Source organism: Schistocerca gregaria, chromosome X, assembly GCF_023897955.1.
Source record: "Schistocerca gregaria isolate iqSchGreg1 chromosome X, iqSchGreg1.2, whole genome shotgun sequence".
Classification (NCBI taxonomy): domain Eukaryota; kingdom Metazoa; phylum Arthropoda; class Insecta; order Orthoptera; family Acrididae; genus Schistocerca; species Schistocerca gregaria.
Genome location: NC_064931.1, coordinates 772,662,692 through 772,683,480, shown reverse-complemented (window position 1 = coordinate 772,683,480; position 20,789 = coordinate 772,662,692). Strand labels below are relative to the sequence as shown.

At 44.1% G+C, this 20,789-nt stretch overlaps 1 protein-coding gene across 1 annotated transcript in view; it reads left to right on the top strand.

Moving 5' to 3' along the window:
- The window catches only part of LOC126298360 (uncharacterized), a 574,913-nt gene that overhangs the window by 261,581 nt on the left and 292,543 nt on the right, over positions 1-20,789 (top strand). The window contains exon 3 of the mRNA XM_049989660.1: positions 11,391-11,594. Within this exon, the coding sequence (XP_049845617.1) occupies positions 11,391-11,594 (204 nt within the window). The remainder of the gene's footprint in view (positions 1-11,390; positions 11,595-20,789) is intronic.

The following is a 20,789-nucleotide window of genomic DNA, read 5'->3' as shown; positions in this document are numbered from 1 at the left end:
TCTTAAAGCTTATCAAATAAAACAACCGTTATTAACATTCTACATATGTATTCTCCATGTCTACATATTGGCAGCCCTCTGCCGCTGGAAGGCTGAAGAGCATCCATAATATCCTCATCATCGTCTTCACATAACGAGAGCCACACACCGTTGGGTGGCTTGCGGAGTATAAATGTAGATGTAGATGTAGATGTAGAAGGCTGCGAACGGTAGCGTGTAACATGGCGGGGTGTAACGTAACTTTGTCGGTGCATGAGAAACAGAGTTGTTTTGTTGTTATTGGTCTATTGAATCTAATAAAACATATCCCAGACGTGGATCTGCAGTAGTTTTCCAGAACATCCAGAGAAGCAAAGAAGTAATTTGTAAAATTTCTAATTTATTAACTACCGCGCCCAGTTAGTTTTTTAAATTCCAGACAATTGCACGAAGTTTTCAACAGAACCTGCAGAGAATTTAATTTTTGAAAAATGATGGTAATAACGTTAACCGAAACAGTATGAATGTGTCAGATAATCTGCTTTTATTAATTCTACAACACACGTGAATTCATGTTAAACTGGAGAAAACAAAGCTCAGTGTTAAGGAAGTCGTACAGTGTACTTACAGTTTCACAATATATTCACAATAAATGTTCGAATACATCTACACCGAGTTCAATGCATTTAGCTGCACGTGTATGAAACGATTTTGTTGCTCGTTTCAGTTTCACAGGGTTGTTCTTAATTTTGTCTATTGCATTCACAATGCGAGCAAGTAATGCCTGACGTGTATTGACTTTGTCCTCATAAATTATGACGTTCACCCATCCCCGTACACAAAAATCCATTGTTGTTAAATCGGGCGATCTGGGTGGCCACAGACGTGTAGCACCACGACCAATCCATTTCCGGCGAAAATGTTCATTTAAATGTATAGTAATGGCGTTGGTGGAATGTGGAGGCGCTCCGTCATGTTGAAAATTCATTTGTAATCGCGTAGCAATTGGAACATCTTCGAACAAGCCGGGCATTTCTTCTTGAAGGAATTGTAAGTGCATCTCGCCAGTTAGACGTCCTGAGAAAATGAATAGTTCAATAAAGTGTGTGTTGGTTATACCACACCACACATTTATGCTAAATCGCTGCTGAAAATTGCGTTGCACTGTTGCATCTGTGCTTGCTTCAGACCATAAGTGCTCGTTATGTAATTTGTTTATACCATTTCGAGTAAACTATGCCCCATCAGTAAATAAAATGCATTTTTGTAACTGCCGATTAGTATTTAACCAGTTGCACAACTCCAAGCAAAGGGCAGGATCTCCCGGACGTAAATGATGCACTTTTTGTTTATGGCAAGCATACAGATTATTGTACTTCAATGTGCGCCATACCTTAGACTGTGAAATGCCTAATCATTGAGAGATACGTCGTGTATGGTACCCGGGCTACGTTGAAGAGCATTCATAATATCCTCATCATCGCCTTCACATAATGAGCGCTCGTACTGATTATGAACGCCAGGTAGAGAACCTGTCTCCCGTAACATTCGAAATACTCCACTAATGGTGCGGCATTCGGAATCCTCTGAGCTGGATAACGTACGCGATAGTCGTTAACTGCAGCCGTAGCATTACCATCACATTTGCCACAAACAAACTCCATATCCGCGTACTCCTTTGTCGTAAATTTGAAAGGCATACCTATTTCATAAATAATCCAAAAACTACAACAGTTACTAAGTGGTTCCACTTAAATACACTGTTGTTATTATGTTCTTTCACTGGACAGTACATAAAATCAACTCGTTTCAAGGTTAGGAAACGACTGAAACAACTCACTAACGGTTGCCAACAATGACATAAACGTTTCTACATACTTAATGGAAAGTAAGCAAATTTACTTGTAAAATAATCTTTGCTTCTCTGGACGTTCTGGAAAACTTCTGCAGATACACGTCCGGGACATGTTTTATTAGATTCACCAGATCAACAACAACAAAATAAATGGAAATCGTACTGTACTTTAATCCCCTACAGTTTTGTGATGGCTTCATAGTAGCTAAATTTCAGGCAATATCTTTTATTAGGCGTAACTCCGCAACTAAACATTTGCGTACCTATGTTTATATGAACTTTTTTCTTTAATTTTACTTGTAGAATAACATTAAAATATTTGCATATCTTCGTGAGTCACCTTCTTTGATGTTGTTGTTATGTGAATATAAGTCCACTTTTTTGTGGAGCGAGTTTGTTCGATTGACTTAATCTACAGGATAGCTTGCAGTAGTATATTTTACCCTTTCTTCTTTTCGGTTTTGTGTTTCATATGTTGTAAAAATTCTGCTACTAAATAGGTACAGTGATCAATGTAAGAATGACCTTAGGGTTTTATTAAAAAGTATGAAAGAGGAAATAATGTTTACCTCATGAGGAGAACTATTGTAAAGTTGTATCGCACTATTAATAATGGAACTTTTATAAGCCGAATTCCATACTGGCTGCACGTGGTAGTTTCCTTTTTGGCTTATAACACTTTCACGGATAATGAAGTTTTTATTTACGTATACTTCAGGCAGAGCAACCTGACTATCATATGGACAAGGGAGGGCTAATGTATTAATTTTACGCCAGTCCATTTCGTAAACAGTGTGATTTACGAGCCAGAAACAGCCGACAAATGCCGCTGGAGCGCGTTGCTGTATATCACGTTGGGGCCCACGTACCACGGACAAGTCGCATCGTTTCTGAGCGTTCGGCAGCACGCTGAACTCGTCACGCTCAACGTTGACGTTCAAAAGCACGGCCTGTGTGCCGCCGGTTGGAGGTCGGTAACGCCGTTTAGCGCAAATGTGTGACCAGCCACCGGCCTGTGACCGGTCTAGTGCAGAAGGCACTCGAGCACGGCTGCGAACCAGGGTTCCCCGGCGTACGATGCAGCGTCCTTGTCACATGGACACAAGTTTGCGGTATGACAGAGCGTGTGTGCAGGGCACGCAGCAGTTCAGTGACAAATGAGGAGCGCGTGGAGCCTCAGCATATGGTTCAAATGGCTCTGAGAACTATGGGACTTAGCATCTGAGATCATCAGTCCCCTAGAACTTAGAACTACTTAAACCTAACTAACCTAAGGACATCACAACATCCATGTCCGAGGCAGGATTCGAACTTGCGACCGTAGCGGTCACGCGGTTCCAGACTGAAGCGCGTAGAACCGTTCGGCCACCACGGCCGGCCCTAAGCATAGGTTGCGACCAATGCATCTCTGGAAGGCACCCTGAACTCACTTGAAGTCAGGTATCATTTGGCCCTTTTCTGGAAGGCACCAGTTCAATTCGCGGCGCAGCAGGGCTAGGCAAAGCCCCCCAAAACCTTAACTAGCAGAGTCAGCGACTAGTAGTAACTGAATCTGGATGACGTACATTAGGCCGACGAAAGGTGTAGAGTACTTTGCAGTGCTGGCTGAGGACCATGCGTAAATGGAGCGGGCGGCATTACGGCGTCCCTAACTGGCTCTTTTGTGGCAGAAAATCTCCGTTGATCACATATACCCAGGAAGGGGCACCGCGACAGGCCCAGGCATGCTGTAATCCAGGTCCCCACTGCGACGGCCTCACCCTTGCACCATGCTGCATCGAAAATGTTCCAGCTCCGGAAGCCGCCAGCAAGAGTAGGTTTGTGTCAACCAATCTCGCTTCATTGGCAGGGTGGAGACTTTGATCATATCATCTCAGTCATTTTAGAGGTTCTGGAAGAGGAATATGAAGACTGTCTCCTGTTTGCTTGGCTACAGGACACAGACATCGCTTTGGAAAGGTGATGGTGCAACATTTCCCTCCCCCATTTACTCCACTGGATCGTAGACTGGTACCACTTCTCTAAATCGCTTAAACAATACATCTTGCATATTTTACATTTGAGTATACTTCTCCTTCCTATTTCTCTTATGATAACGTCCAATCGCTAGTATACTTAACCACTAATTATTCTCTAAAGATGGCCCACTCGGCTGCTACGTGGTGTACAGTGAGTTCAGAAGGATGGGCAGTTTTCCGCCGTAAACAGATACAGTCTCCATAGATTAGAGTCAAAATCAACCTGTGGTTGGAACACGTACTGCCACAACTTTGTGGTGGCAATTACTGCGGTATTGGTGCATGTGCTGTAGTGTTTGCGCCAAATTAATTCTACCCTTCGGCGTTATCAAATCACCCAGTGCGTTAAGTAGGTTGGGTTCTAAGGTGCCATCAAGGAAGGTCAAGTTGTGGGCAGGTAGCATATCTGGAGGCTTGTAAGAGCAGTACAGTATCAGATATGGTATGTTTGGAATCGTAGCTCCTTTTATAGTTTCTGGAAAATGAAAGTTATACCGAAATATCACAAGCTTTACCAGTATTCCCAATATCTTCTGCCTCCAATAGTTCTGTACATTGAGGTCGCCCTTGCTTGTAGTAGTTCACGATAACCACTATGGATGAAATATGTAATACAAGATGTTCGGAAAATACCATTACAAACTTCTAGGACTTGCAGAGGGGAGTGAGTACATAATACTTCGGGTAGGAACACATGTTCAGAAACGTACCGTTTCCGTTCTACGACGGTTCCAGTTCAGATGTTTAACTCATCCACTTCTGTTTGAGGAATTCAATTAGGCGTGACGCAGTACAATTATCAAGTAAGAATTCTAAAGAAAACATAACGAAACATCTATTTATTACTTGTTTGTATTATCACTTAAACAGGATAGTAGTGACGCATTACAGTAGCGGCTCGATGTGGTGACCACCAACGTTGTTACAGACATCGTACCTACGAAGCTTGTTCTGGTACACTCTCTCCATCCCATCTGCTGTCCTTTCAGTTTCTAGTGCAGCTGCCAAAACTCGTGCCAGCAGATCTTCCTCTGCCCCTCCAGGAGTCTCGTAAAGTAAACTTTGCTTGCATAAAACCCCACATCAGGTTACCATCTCACGTAATACACGTCATCCTGTGTAGCCTATTGTGTACCAGGACAAGCAACTCTGAGACTTTCCTCTTTCCCTCAGCAGAATGGACGCGTTACACATCTGAACTGAAACCGTCGGGTTCCTATTTAAAATATTATGAATAACTTCCCCCTACAAGTCCAAAAAATGGTTCAAATGGCTCTAAGCACTATGGTACTTACCATCTGAGGTCATCAGCCCCCTAGACTTTGAACTACTTGAACCTAACTAACCTAGGGACATCACACACATCCTTGACCGAGGCAGGATTCGAACGTGCCATCGTAGCAGCCGCGTGGTTCCGGACTGAAGTGCCTAGGACCGCTCGACCACAGCGGCCGGCTCTACAAGTCCAAGAAGTTTGTAACGGAAATTTCTGAACTCCCTTTATATCCAATGTAGACCTGCTTTCTGAAAATAGAGTTGCGGCGCCAGGATGTTCCGCGGGAATCCTTCCGATCCTGTTCTTCCTAGCAATAAGTGTACCTCATGTTATACTGTGGCGATCTGAATCACTTGGGAAGAGCATATGGTGACCATAGTTAGATGGTTGCCTCACTTAGTTGTCCTGAATCCGGTGGCTAGGCGAGTGGCTGGTACCTCCTTACGCCGTATAACGTCTACGTCGTGTTGGGGGCGACGTCGTTCAGGCTACGGCAATGGGCTTCTTCCCACAGGTTGACAGGCGTTAGAGGACTGTTGTGATGGTTGACGTCTTGTGGTATAACAGTCGCTGAATGCTCGTCTTCACTCTCTGCAGTAGCGTACAATGTGTCCGGGGCGTCCACAGTGGAAACATTGTCCTTCGTCATCTGACTGCTTGCTCGTCTGCAAAGGTATTGGCTGAAAATGCGTTGGTCGGATTCTTGGTTGTCGTTTCACGGCTGCGATGTAAGTACGAAATGGCCGAGTCTGGTCTTCATGGAGCATTAGACTGATGGCAGAGAGTGGTACTAATGATCGACACACCTCTGCTTCAGTACTTTCTATTATCTGCTGATGTGTGGCGCCGACAGTCATGGCTGCAGTCTCTTGTCCTGTATCCAACGTTTCTGGCTGCCAAAAACTTCTGTCTCCCTTCTCGTACCACATGGTGTATGAGGGAGGACCATGGAGTTCTTCTACGACTGCATAGGCACCACATTAGCGAGTCGGTCATACGTCTATCGCCCGACTTTTTTCTCTGTAACATTACCTTGATGCGCTGCCACCGCTTTATGGATTCCTCTGTCGTTGTGACATCCTTTACCAGAATTGCTTTGTACAAGTTTTCTATGCCTCGTTTCGTCTGGTGTGAGATTTTGCCGGCTTTTATCATATTCGGATTCACAATGTGGCCAAAACATTCTTTATGTAAGGCTCTTTGGCTTCTATTGTTCAGGTTTTCTTCCCTTCCGGGGGCTTGTTTCTGACTGTCACTAATTTTTATTTTTTTCAGTTAGGTCCGGAATTTCTTCCAGCTATTGAGCTGCTTTTCGTTGTTGTAGAGCCACTGCTGGGCTGTGCCGTCCAAGTAAAAGTATACGTTTGCCAAACACATCATCTCATTGCGCCTGTTGTATTTTGTGATTGTGTCGAATCCTTTCATCCATTTTGTAGCGTCTTGACCAGCGTCTCTAGAAAACGCTGACGGATGCCTGATGCGCATCTCACTTACTGCTCTTTTGGAATCAATCATTCTCCTGGATGTATGGACCTTGGGGACGATTTACTGCTCAATCCCGGTTGCTGTTCGTGCAGGCGACACCTTTTACGTTTCCTAATTGGAGTGATGGTGCTGTAGAAGTTTCGAAGTACCCGAAGTCTTCATCAAACAATGGCACATGGTTACCACGATCAGTTCCAAATCCGGAAGCTGGATCGTCAATGAAATAAAACCTTCAGCACTGATTGTATGAAGATCAACGTATATATGGAACTGCCTCTTGGGCGGAGAGCGCTGCTATTTATAAGGGGGCGATCGAAAAGTTTCCGTTCGAAGGCCGTACAGTCCAGAATAGGTATTCCAATGAGGCAAAATCACCGTCAGCATTGAGGTAATCATCCCATCAACGCTCCAGATGGCCGGCCCGTGTGGCCGAGCGGTTCTAAGCGCTTCAGTCTGGAACCGCGCGACCGCTACGGTCGGAAAGACACGAATTCCACGCTAATACCATGCCTACATGTCAGTACTTCAATACCCGCATCGGGGTCTCGCTATGTTGCATATACGAGGTGTTCGAGAAAAGTAATGAGACTGACAACACTGCCAGAAATCGGGCAACGCTGTGTTGTTCTACTTTTGAGAGCGTCATCAGTGAAGTTGACTTTTTGTTGTGTGTTACGCAAATTGAACAGCAGGATTTTGAGTACCATTATGCCAACAAGTTTTGTGTTAAATTTGGAGAATCCGCGAGGGTGACCTTTGAAAAGTTGAAGCAATCCGACGGAGAACATTCCTTACCAGAGCACAAGTTTTTGGCTGACACAGATCACTTTTGGAAGGCCGAAAACACTGACCTTCAACTTCAAAAACTTACGAAAACGTCGAACGTGTTGGTAATCTCGTGCGATTGTTCTTCCAGGTGAAACTATCCACAAGTGTTTCACAAAGGTGTTCTTGATAATCTCAGGAATAGAGTGAATCGAGTGTGACCGGGCATTGCAGACAAGTGGATACTGCATCATGACAATGTCCTATGTCAGATGGCCACATCCATCACGGACTTTTTGACCTCAAAAGGCAGTCCTTGGTACTTTTATCGTTTCCCGAAATTGAAAAAGTCTTAAAAGGACGTTACATGTGACCGACATGTTAAGGGCCTTACCAGTTGCAGCCTTTCACACTACTATCAAGACTGGAAACAACGACTCCGCCGGTGTATATGGAACTATTTCGAAGGGGATAATTTTGTTGTTTGGAAAAAAAAGTATTTCTGTAGATAAACAATCAGTCTCATTGTTTTTCTCACACACCTCGTCCGCTATAGCAGCGCTCTCAAACGGAAATTTTTTGATCGTACCTTGTATACAAACGTCGAATATTCCGGAATACGCTAACATTACACCCATAAGAAATTTAGACATCCTTCTATAAATGATAAAAATTTAGTAATAAATATTTGCTGGTGATTAGATTCCAGCTAGTGGCACGCAGCAGGCCAGCCAGGTACTCTAACAGCAACTCTAAGCGGCTTGCAGCATAATTCGATGCAATACTTATCTAACGGAGGTATAAAATGAAGCGCTAACAAAAGGCAGGATACTTGTAACAGGGAAAACTGTAAAATACCGAATTAATCCAAAAAAGGCGAAGACAAAGACCGCATGCAATAGATAGAGAAACCCTGAATGAAGCACGGTTAGCTGTCAAGAGATCAGTGCGTGAAGACTTCAATGACCACCATGGCAGAATACTGTCGAAAGATCTCTTGCAAAACCCAAAGAAATTCTGATCGTATGTAAAGGTTATCAGCGGCAGCAAAGTTAATTTTCAGTTCCTCACGGACCAGGCAGGAACTGAAACTGAGAATTGCAAAACAAGAGCAGAAATGCTTAACTGTTTTCAAATATTCCTTTACAAACGGAAACCCAGGAGTACTGTCGCATTTTAACTCTCGAGCCACCGAAAAGATGAGTGAAATACATATTGGTGCCCAAGAAAGGTGATGTTCCACCATGTATTGACGTTGCTGAAGAGTGCTGCAAAAAACCCTCCATGGGAAACAAACGATTTCGTCGTTACACATATGTTTATTTGATTTCGTGATTTAGACACACTGACAATAAATATACAGAATGATTCAGCTGCCGTTACTGTTGCCGTTCTACTCAACCCGCAGTTTCATATCTGCCATTCCAAAACCGCGAACGACATTTTCATATTCTCTCGCTCGCTACGCGCAAACTACAGTCCAAGAGAGAAAAAAATGAACAGGACCTTCTTGGTAGGAAATTTAGTGTAGCTAAATTTTGTGCAGGGATACGTTTTCGCTAGAGGCCGTAGTTTCCGACTACAAAAATAACGTTCAAACGCACCCCCACTACCACATCTAGCCCCCACCGGTCAGGATTTCTAGTATGTTGTTCATTGCACTACCTCCTACCATCGCACAAAAATTTTTCACTGCACGAATTATTTCCTACATTCGATCTTTTTGCCATTCATTGATTGGCCTTATCACGACACCGGCTTAGTCGAGCACTTACAAATTGTAAAACTGACGTTTGTGTAAAATTTACTTAACAATTTGTTGAATTTTAATAGCATAAAATAAACAATTACATCGTTGCATTCGTCATGCCTTCTGACTACGAAACTACTTCACTTGTAAGGGTGAAGTTTGTATCGAATTGTCAACGTGATTAGTTTTACTATAAAGTTCGCAAAATTCGTTTCTCTTTCTTTACACTCGCAAGCACGTTTAAATTAATAATGTTAACGAAATAGCTAACTATGCTGATGACGATATAGCTCAACCAATAGAGACCGAAAAAAGTCGAATATCGGCTTAGTTCGTCTAGTAGGAAATTTTTGTACGGTAGTAGGGGGGAGCGTCATGAACAAAGTATCAGAAATACTAACTGGTAGAATGGATGGAGGTGCATTTGAAAGTCACTTTTGTAAGTTTTTCTCTAATAACTCTGAAAACCGAGGCCTTCAGCGAAAACGTATCCCAGTACAAAATTTAACTTCATTAAACTTCCTACAAAAATGATCCTGTTCATTTTCTCTGTCAGTCTAATACATCGCTCGTAGCGAGCGAGATAATATGAAAATCTCGCGCGTGGTTTTTTAACGCCAGGTTTAGCATTACGGGTTGCATAAAAGGACAGCAGTAGGGGCAGCTGAATGATCCTGTATGCGCAAGCCTCACAGTCAGTTTCTTTTTGTTTTCCGTGCCATGAATTTAGAAAACTTTTGCTGACGTGTGTAATATTTAAGAACCAGTGTTGAAACTATAAGAAGGGTAGAAGGACGGATCCTCAAAATTACAGACCAATATCCTTAACATCGGATTGTTGCAGGATTCTTGAACATATTCTCAGTTCGAATATAATGAATTTCCTTGAGACAGATAAGTTCCTGTCCATGCATCAACACGGCATTAGAAAGCATCGCTCCTGCGAAACGCAACTCGCCCTTTATTCATACGATATCTTGCGAACCATGGATGAAGGGTATCAGAAGGATGCCATATTCCTTGACTTCCGGAAAGCGCCCCACTGCAGACTCCTAACTAAGGTACGAGCATATGGCATTGGTTCACAATTATGTGAGTGGCTCGAAGACTTCTTAAGTAATTGAACCCATTACGTTGACCTCGATGGTGAGTGTTCGTCGGAGGTGAGGGTATCATCTTGAGTGCCCCAGGAAAGTGTGGTAGGTCCGCTGTTGTTTTCTATTTCCATAATGATCTTTTGGATAGGGTGGATAGCAATGTGCGGCTGTTTGCTGATTATGCTGTGGTGTGCGGGAAGGTGTCGTCGTTGAGTGACTGTAGGAGGATACAAGATTACTTGGACAGGATTTGTGATTGATGTAAAGAATGGCAGCTAACTCTAAATATAGATAAATGTAAATTAATGCAGATGAATAGGAAAAAGAATCCTGTAATGTTTGAATACTCTATTAGTAGTGTAGCGCTTGACACAGTCACGTCGATTAAATATTTGGGCGTAACATTGCAGAGCGATATGAAGTGGGACAAGCATGTAAGGCAGTTCTGGGGAAGGCGGATACTCGTCTTCGGTTCATTGGTAAAATTTTTGGAAGATGTCGTTCATCTGTAAAGGAGACCGCTTATAAAACACTAATACGACCTATTCTGAAGTACTGCTCGAGCGTTTGTGATCCCTATTAGGTCAGATTGAGGGAGGACATAGAAGCAATTCAGAAGCGGGTTGCTAAATTTGTTGCTGGTAGGTTTGATCATCACACGAGTGTTACGGAAATGCTTCAGGAACTCGGGTGGGAGTCTCTAGAGGAAAGGAGGCGTTCTTTTCGTGAATCGCTACTGAGGAAATTTAGAGAACCAGCATTTGAGGCTGACTGCAGTACAGTTTTACTGCCACCAACTTACATTTCGCGGAAAGACCGCAAAGATAAGAGAGATTAGGGCTCGTACAGAGACATATAGGCAGTAATTTTTCCCTCGTTCTGTTTGGGAGTGGAACAGGGAGAGAAGATGCTAGTTGTGGTATGAGGTACCCTCCGCCACGCACCGTATGGAGGATTGCGGAGTATGTATGTAGATGTAGAAGCTGCTTCCAGGTTCTCAAAAAGCCGGTGTCATCATTTTGATGAAATCGCAGAGGTCTATATTTCTCTTCTGGGTCTTTCGTTTACATCTATCGCCGTCCCGTCTGAGGTCTGACAGGGCTGCGTTTTTTAAGTCAATACTTACGTAGATAGTAGTTTAGCTGAAGACCTGTTTTCGTTGCAGGTATGTTCCTGTACCAGACCTTGTTTTCCCCGCCTCAGCCCGCGAGGAATCCAGAGCAGCCCAGCGTGGTCGGGCGCAGTAACAGCGTGCTGTGCGATTCTCCAGACGGCACGACGGGCGTCTGCTACCCGGAAGAGGAGTGTGAGCAGCTGGGCGGGCTGTCGCTGGCCTCCTGCGACGACCAGCACCGCGTCTGCTGCCTGGGTGAGCTACCGCTTCTGTCGATTTAAGTTTTTCTTTTCTAGGTAAAAAAGTCGGTAATATTTTGGAAACAGATATATAACTGAGCTGTTCGTGGAAACAAAATAATAAGCGTCACAGTGGGAGTTACGAGGTACAGCGCATCAAAATTAGCGATTGATCCACAAAATTGGAATAATTTTATTCTAAAACCCATATTGTTCTGAATGCCCTTTAACATTTATATTCATTTGTGAATGACCTTCCACTTAACATTCACAAGCAAAACTGGTACTCTTCAAATGGTTCAAATGGCTCTGAGCACTATGGGACTCAACTGCTGTGGTCATCAGTCCCCTAGAACTTAGAACTACTTAAACCTAACTAACCTAAGGACATCACACACATCCATGCCCGAGGCAGGATTCGAACCTGCGACCGTGGCAGGTGCACGGTTCCGGACTGCGCGCCTAGAACCGCGAGACCACCGCGGCCGGCACTGGTACTCTTGCAGACGATTCTAGTGTTAAAATACACTACTCGCCATTAAAATTGCCACACCACAAAGATGACGTGCTACAGACGCAAAATTTAACCGACATGAAGAAGATGCTATGATATGCAAATGATTAGCATTTCAGAGCATTCACACAAGGTTGGCGCCGGTGGTGACATGACGAAAGTTTCCAACTGATTCCTCATACACAAACAGAGCTTCACCGGAGTTGCCTGGTGAAACGTTGTTGTGATGCCTCGGGTAAGCAGGAGAAATGCGTACCATCACATTTCCGACTTTGATAAAGGTCGGATTGTAGCCTATCGCGATTGCGATTTATCGTATCGTGACATTGCTGCTCGTGTTGGTTTACATCCAATGACTGTTAGCAGAATATGGAATCGGTGGGTTCAGGAGGGTAATACGGAACGCCGTGCTAGATCCCAACGGTCTTGTATCACTAGCAGTCGAGATGACAGGCATCTTATCCACATAGCTGTAACGGATCGTGCAGCCACATCTCGATTCCTGAGTCGACAGATGGGGACGTTTGCAAGACAACAACCATCTGTACGAACAGTTCGACGACGTCTGCACGAACAGTTCGACGACGTCTGCATGAACAGTTCGACGACGTTTGCAGCAGCATGGACTATCACCTCGGAGACCACGGCTGCCGTTACCCTGACGCTGCATAACAGACAGGAGCGCCTGCGGTGGTGTACTCAACGACGAACCTTCGTGCACGAATGGCAAAACGTCATTTTTTTATCGGATGAATGCAGGTTCTGTTTACAGTATCATGATGGTCGCATCCGTGTTTGGCGTCATCGCGATGAACGCACATTGGAAGCGTGTATTCGTTATCGCCATACTGGCGTTTCATCCGGCATGATGGTATGGGGTGACATTGGCTACACGTCTCGGTCACCTGTTGTTCGCATTGACGGCACTTTGAACAGTGGACGGTACATTTCAGATATATTACGACCCGTGGCTCTAATCTTCATTCGATCCCTGCGAAACCCTACATTTCAACAGGATAATGCACTACTGCTTGTGGCAGGTCCTGTACGATACTTTCTGTATACAGATAATGTTCGACTGCTGCCCTGGCCAGAACATTCGCCAGATCTCTCACCAACTGAAAATGTCTGATCAATGGTGGTCGAGCAACTGGCTAGTCACAATACGCCTGTCACTACTCTTGATGAACGGTGGCATCGTGTTGAAGCTGCATGGGCAGCTGTACCTGCACACGCCATCCAAGTTCTGTTTGACTCAATGCCCCGGCGTAACAAGCCAGTTATTAAGGCCAGAGGTGATTGTTCTGGGTACTGATTTCTCAGGATCTATGCACCCAAATTTGGTGAAAATGTAATCACAAGTCAGTTCTAGTATAATATATTTGTCCAATGAATACCCGTTTATCATCTGCATTTCTTCTTGGTGTAGCGATTTTAATGGCCAGTAGTGTAAAATCAATATGAGAGGGTGCAGCTGGAGGGTTAGTAAATGATATTTTACAAACAATTATTAAGTGGCTCTCTGAAAATGGACTCTCCATGAATTAAAAAAAACATTACATTCAGTTCTATACAACAAATAAGTCATATCAACATCTGATGTAGCACATGAGGAGGACTCTGTAAGTAGGGTTGCATGCTCCAAATTTTTGGGTGTACATACTGATGGAAACTCAAACTTGAAGAAGCATATAACTGAGCATCTCAAACAATTCAGTTCCGCTACTTTTGCTCTTCGAATAATTGCTATCTTGGAAACAAACGTATCGACCTCCTGATGTATTTAGCATATTTCCACTCTATAATGTCTCACGGATTTTTTTTCTGGTGTAACTCATTACTTAGAATGTATTATTACTCAAAAGCGAGCAGTAAGAACTTTATGTGGTTTTCACTCACGTACATCATGTATGTACCTCTTAGAGCTAGGCATCAGAACTGCGCTGTCGCAATACATGCAGTATATTCGCTATCGAAATTCGTCATAAATAATCCATCATAATTTTAGATGAACAGTGATACCCACACCTACTACGCTAGAGGGAAAATGACCTCTATTACCCATTGTTAAAGCTGTCAGTGGCTCAGAAAGGAGTTCAATATGCAGCAACCAAAATTTTTGATTATTTTTCTAATAACATAAAATGTCTGACACATAGCGAAGCCAGTTGTAAATCTAATTTAAAACCATTTCTCCTGGATAGCTCCTTTTATTCCACTGACTTAAAAACTGCGTAGTTGTATGATTAGGGCTATAAATAACGACGTGTTAGTTGCTGTTAACACTTATCACGTACACATATCCTGTAAACTGACTCGTTCCACATCATTTCGGTAAAAGAATCGTTCAGATGATCTATGGAAAATGTAACTAACTAATTAGCTTATACAGACATAAAAAGACCAAGAGACAGTCCATAAAATATGAAATATACTAAAATAAGCGCATTACTGTAGTGGAGATACCCCTATGTTACCCAAACCACATAGGCCGACAACGAAAAAAAAATATAGATAATCATATAAGAACATTTACACAGAGTTACTAGAAGGCTAAACTACACAGCTAATTGCTTGAAAGTATTTAGTCACTCATCACTCTATCACGGATGTGTCCAGTGTCCAGACATGCTGGTTTTAGTGGCGAGAAACATCCATTATGAACAGAGGGGATGTAATCTAAGATGGAAAGAACGTGAGCAGCTTTCTTCTTTACAGTGAGTCTGGGTCCGTCACATTTAAATGGAAGAGTATGGACTCTATTTGGCATCCCACATTTCCTAAATCTTACTTTGTGCCAGATGTCATGAATATAGTCTCGCTGATGAATAAAGATTGTGGGTATTCAGAAGTCACCTCCCACCTGCATAGATTCATTATGTAGACAGCTAGATGCATTCTGACATCAGTCACCAATTTCCCTGAACGTTTTGAACGTTTTCGAAACATTGCTTACGCCTACTTTCTCAGAACATTTCAAAGGACTGTGGCGATTAGGTATTTCATACTTTTTATGCACAGTTTTTTCACAAATAGACACATACACTACTGGCCATTAAAATTGCTACACCACGAAGATGAAATGCTACAGACGCGGAATTTAACCGACAGGAAGAAGATGCTGTGATATGCAAATGATTAGCTTTTCAGAGCATTCACACAAGGCTGGCGACGGTGGCGACACCTACAACGTGCTGAGATGAGGCAAGTTTCCAACAGATTTCTCTTACACAAACAGTAGTTGACCGGCGATGCCTGGTGAAACGTTGTTGTAATGCCTCATGTAAGGAGGAGAAAGCGTACCATCACGATTCCGACTTTGATAAAGGTCGATGCCTTGTGAAACGTTGTTGTGATGCCTCGTGTAAGGAGGAGAAAGCAAACCATCACGTTTCCGACTTTGATAAATGTCGGATTGTAGCCTATTGCGCTTGCGGTTTATCGTATCGCGACATCGCTGCTCGCGTTGGTCTAGATCCAATAACTGTTAGCAGAATATGGAATCAGTGGGTTCAGGAGGGTAATACGGAACGCCATGCTGGATCCCAACGGCCTCGTATCACTAGCAGTCGAGATGACAGGCATGTTATCCGTATGACTGTAACGGACCGTGCAGCCACGTCACGATCCCTGAGTCAACAGACGCGGACGTTTGCAAGACAACAACCATCTGCACGAACAGTTCGACGACAGTTCGACGACGTTATTACGGCCAAAGGTGGTTGTTCTGGGTACTGATTTCTCAGGATCTATGCACCCAAATTGAGTGAAAATGTAATCACATGTCAGTTGTAGTATACTATATTTGTCCAATTAATACCCGTTTATCATCTGCATTCTTCTTGGTGTAGCAATTTTAATGGTCAGAAGTGTATTTTTGTCTTCTTCTTGAAATTCCATCGTGAATTGCATCTCAGTGTTTTCCGAGAAAATCCCTTCGTCTGTTCATCTGCCCCTTTATGACAGGTTTCTGAGACAGTGACAGGCTGCGCGATATTAAGGCCAATTTGAAATCCTTCGCAGCTTACCTGAAAAGCAACATGATTGTTTACTATTATGATTAGTTGTACCAATTTAAGTGATGGAAATGCATATACACACAATTAAGATCTCAACACAAATCATTGAGTAATAACCTCATATTTCATTCGTTTCAGAAACACAATTGTATGTATATGCACTTAACATTATGTTCCTGAAACATACTAAGTACAACAGATTTGCACATCTAAATACCTCTGCGTCACTGGGAATTTACTCAGGATCCTGCTTGGATATATCAGGATCACTAAAAACATCTCCCTTTCCTCGTCAGATACGGCTATAGTCCCGGAAAACGTACACGGGTGCATCTTACAGTCCCTTACCATTACGTCCCTGCGGCAGGCAGCCACTGGCAATTACCATAAAGCATCGCCCTGACTTCCGCTGAGTGAAATTAGAAATTTTTCGTGGTATATTGTACACTGAGGTGCCAAAAGTCGTGGTATATCTTCCAATATCGCGCCGGACCCCCTTTTGCCCGGAGTAGTGCAGCAAATCGACGAGGTCTTGGAAGTTCCCTGTAGAAATATTGAGCCGCCCTGCCTCTACAGCTGTTCGTAACTGCGAAAGTAATGGTGGATAGGATTCATGTTGGGCGCCCTGGGTGGCAAGACCATTCGCTCGAATTGTCCGGAATCTTCTTCAACCCAGTCGCGGATAACTGTGGCCCGCTGGTATGGCTCACTGTCATCCTCAAGAAATTCCATCGCTGTTTCGGAACATGAAGTGGATGAATACCTGAAAATGGTCTCCAAGTAGCGGAACATAATCATTTCCACTCTATCATCGGCTCTTACCAACTGAAATCAGGACTCATCTGTCCAGGCCACGGTTTTCCAGTAGTCGAGGTCCAACTGATATGGTCACGAGCCCAGGAGAGGCACTACAGGCGATGTCGTGCTGTTAGGAAAGCCACTCTCACGTTGGTCGTCTACTGCTATAGCCTATTAACGCCAAATTTCGCCGCACAGTTCTAAAGTATACGTTCACTGTACATCCCACATGGACTTCTGCGGTTATTCCACGCAGTGTTGCACATCTCTTAGCACTGACAACCCTACGCAAACGCCGCTATTCTCGGTCATTAAGTGAAGACCGTTAGCGACTGCGTTGACCGTGGTGAGAGGTAATGCCTGAAATTTCCTATTCTCGACAACTCTTGACACTGTGGATCTCGGAATATTGAATTCCCAAACGATTCCCGAAATGGAATGTCCTATGCGCCTAGCTGCAGCTACAATTTCGCTTTCAAAGTCTGTTAATTCCCGTCGTGCGGTCATAATCGAGCCGGCAACTATTCACATGAGTCATCTGAGTATAAATGACAGCTCTATCAATGCACTGCTTTTTTATACCTTGTATACGTGATACAAGCGCCATCTGTACATTCACATATCGCTAGCCCATGACTTTTGTCACTTCAGTGTATTCTGCTGCCCATAGGCAGCGTCGATTACCTATAACAAAATACACGGCAGTGGCGCTTGCCATTGTGTACCCCCGAGCCGCTCAATTATCTACGTATATATTTAAAGTTGTCCGGCCCACAATTTAATGGTTTAATGGGAAACTATGGAATGCAATCAAACCTGTACAATACGGTAACAAGATATCTCGAAACCTCCGTGTTGCTCCTCCTTTCGCCCAGATGAGGGCAGTATCCCATCGTGTCACGATTGTAACTTCGCTGCTCAAATGTCGTGGGGTCACTGAATTCATTAAAGCAGTGGGTCGTGTGTGTGTGCAGCTGCTGCCGATACAACATTGGGTACTTAAGCAGAGAACATCAAAGTGACACATATTTTCCCCTGGAAACATGTTTCGGAAATTAGTTCACTAAGACAGTCTTTTAGTTATTTAGTAGTTTATTTGAACTACGATTGTAAAAAGCTGAAATCATTAACTCGTGAAATGAAAGTAACTCTAGGCAGTGCCCGCCCGGTTGGTTGTGCGGTCAAATGCACGGCTTTCCGGGCGGGAAGGAGAGCCTGGTCCCCGGCACGAATCCGCCCGGCGGACTTGTGTCGAGGTCCGGTGAGCCGGCCAGTCTGTGGACGGTTTTTAGGCGGTTTTCCATTTGCCTCGGCGAATTCGGGCTGGTTCTCCTTATGCCGCCTCAGTTACACTATGTCGGTAACTGCTGCGCAAAAAAGTTCTCCACGTACGCGTACACCATCATTACTTTCCCACGCAAACACAGCGGTTACACTCATCTGGTGTGAGACGTTCCCTGGGGGGGTCCACCGGGGCCCGAACCGCACAATAACATCCTTGTAATTCTTTGAAGGCCACAACGAATGCTTCAAATCTTGAGTTTTCTTTAACGCTAGTGAGCTTAGAGCAGCGTACTGCCTTTATCAGAATGTGTCCCTTCTACAACGCGATTTTCTTTTTAAATGCATCCCCATCAAATCAGCAAGAAGTTACCTTGCAATGTCCTATTGTGGGCAGTGTGGAGTCAAGTCCACTTAAATGCCGGCCGCGGTGGTCCCGCGGTTCTAGGCGCGCAGTCCGGAACCGTGCGACTGCTACGGTCGCAGGTTCGAATCCTGTATGATGTCCTTAGGTTAGTTAGGTTTAAGTAGTTCAATGTTCTAGGGGACTGATGACCACAGCAGTTGAGTCCCATAGTGCTCAGAGCCATTTGAACCATCCACTTAAACTGGGAATAGAGATTTCAGGAATAAAGGTACTTGATGCCGAAAAAAATCTAAGAGACTTTCTGAAATGGTAGATATTAAATACGACCATACAGTCTTAATCCAGCTCAGGAGTTCTCCAACAAAAAATCCAAACCGTCCGAGCAACTGCCAGTCGCACTGAACCAGGTTGTTCAGCCAACAGGCAGCCACTACTCCCCCCACCCCTCTGGAAATATTACCCAATATTATATGAACTGAGCAAGAACACAGTTTATGTCATGAAAAGATAGCTTCCTGAGTGTAACTGATCTTACGGCATTACTGATAACACTATTTAGCTAGAATAATCATCAACACTCGAGCTCATGCTCCTGACGTTTATTTACGATAGTCTACCGTCGCCCACGATAGTTTTACGTCTCTAGCCTGGTGTCGAAACTCGACGGCGCTGTGGTCCGACGTACCTTGTCGTCATGCCAGGTGATTTCGCCAGCAACAGGAATTTCACTGCACACATTTGCTATGTCCGTGTGGCACTGTGGCACACTTGTAAAGTGTCGGTGATTCTCCATTACGTTTTCACAAACTATGCTGCCAACTCGAGCCAGTTTATTGATTGACTAACATAAAATACATTTTGTTATTCACTTATCTGTTATATCGTTCCTTAGAAGGTTTCTACAAGATTCAGGAAACGTACGGATGTCGTATTTACTCATGGCAGCTCAACAGCCAAGAACAACTTACGAGGACTGGTCGGGCCAGTTTCTAAAACGCTCACATCATTCTCGGCGAAATCCCAGACGTGGTGATTTCAAGTATGATCAGGTGACTTCGCGAAGACCCCATTAACAAGCTCAGTAGAACACAGTTCAGAAACGATTTGTTGGTGAAAGGTACTGGTGAAAGTTCAGAATTCTATCAGGAGGATACAGGCGAACGAACGGTTGCATGATCTGGCAGCACATGCCTCTTACGTTCTCCTGTGAGAAACGAAGCGATTTACGATATTTCTTCACGAAAGAAGAAAAAGTAATTACTCCATAATTCGTATCACGAACAACTGCCAACATGAGCAACTTAAAAGTAGATATCCTCTGTGTAGTGAAGCAGCATAAAATACTTAAGAAAGGCAAGGCTTCCGCTCGATATTGTATAGCAGTGAGGTTCCTTTCAGAGTATTCTGATAAAATAGCGCCATCCTTAGCAATTATATACAACCACTCGCTCGTAGAAAGATCCGTACCGAAAGATTGCAATGTTGCACAAGTCACACCGATATCCAAGAAAGGAAATAGGAGTAATACGCTGTATTACATACTCATCTCACTAACGTCGATTTGCAGTAGGGTTTTGGAACAAATACTATGTTCTAACTTTATGAATCACCTCGAAAAAAAACGATTTATTGACAAATAGCCAACACGGATTCAGAAACTATCGTTCTTGCGAAACACAACTAGTTCCTTAAACTCACGAAGTAATGAGTACTATCAACGGGGGACGTCAAATTGTTGCCATTATTTTTATACACTCCTGGAAATGGAAAAGAGAACACATTGATACCGGTGTGTCAGACCCACCATACTTGCTCCGGACACTGCGAGAGGGCTGTACAAGCAATGATCACACGCACGGCACAGCGGACACACCAGGAACCGCGGTGTTGGCCGTCGAATGGCGCTAGCTGCGCAGCATTTGTGCACCGCCGCCGTCAGTGTCAGCCAGTTTGCCGTGGCATACGGAGCTCCATCGCAGTCTTTAACACTGGTAGCATGCCGCGACAGCGTGGACGTGAATCGTATGTGCAGTTGACGGACTTTGAGCGAGGGCGTATAGTGGGCATGCGGGAGGCCAGGTGGACGTACCGCCGAATTGCTCAACACGTGGGGCGTGAGGTCTCCACAGTACATCGATGTTGTCGCCAGTGGTCGGCGGAAGGTGCACGTGCCCGTCGACCTGGGACGAGACCGCAGCGACGCACGGATGCACGCCAAGACCGTAGGATCCT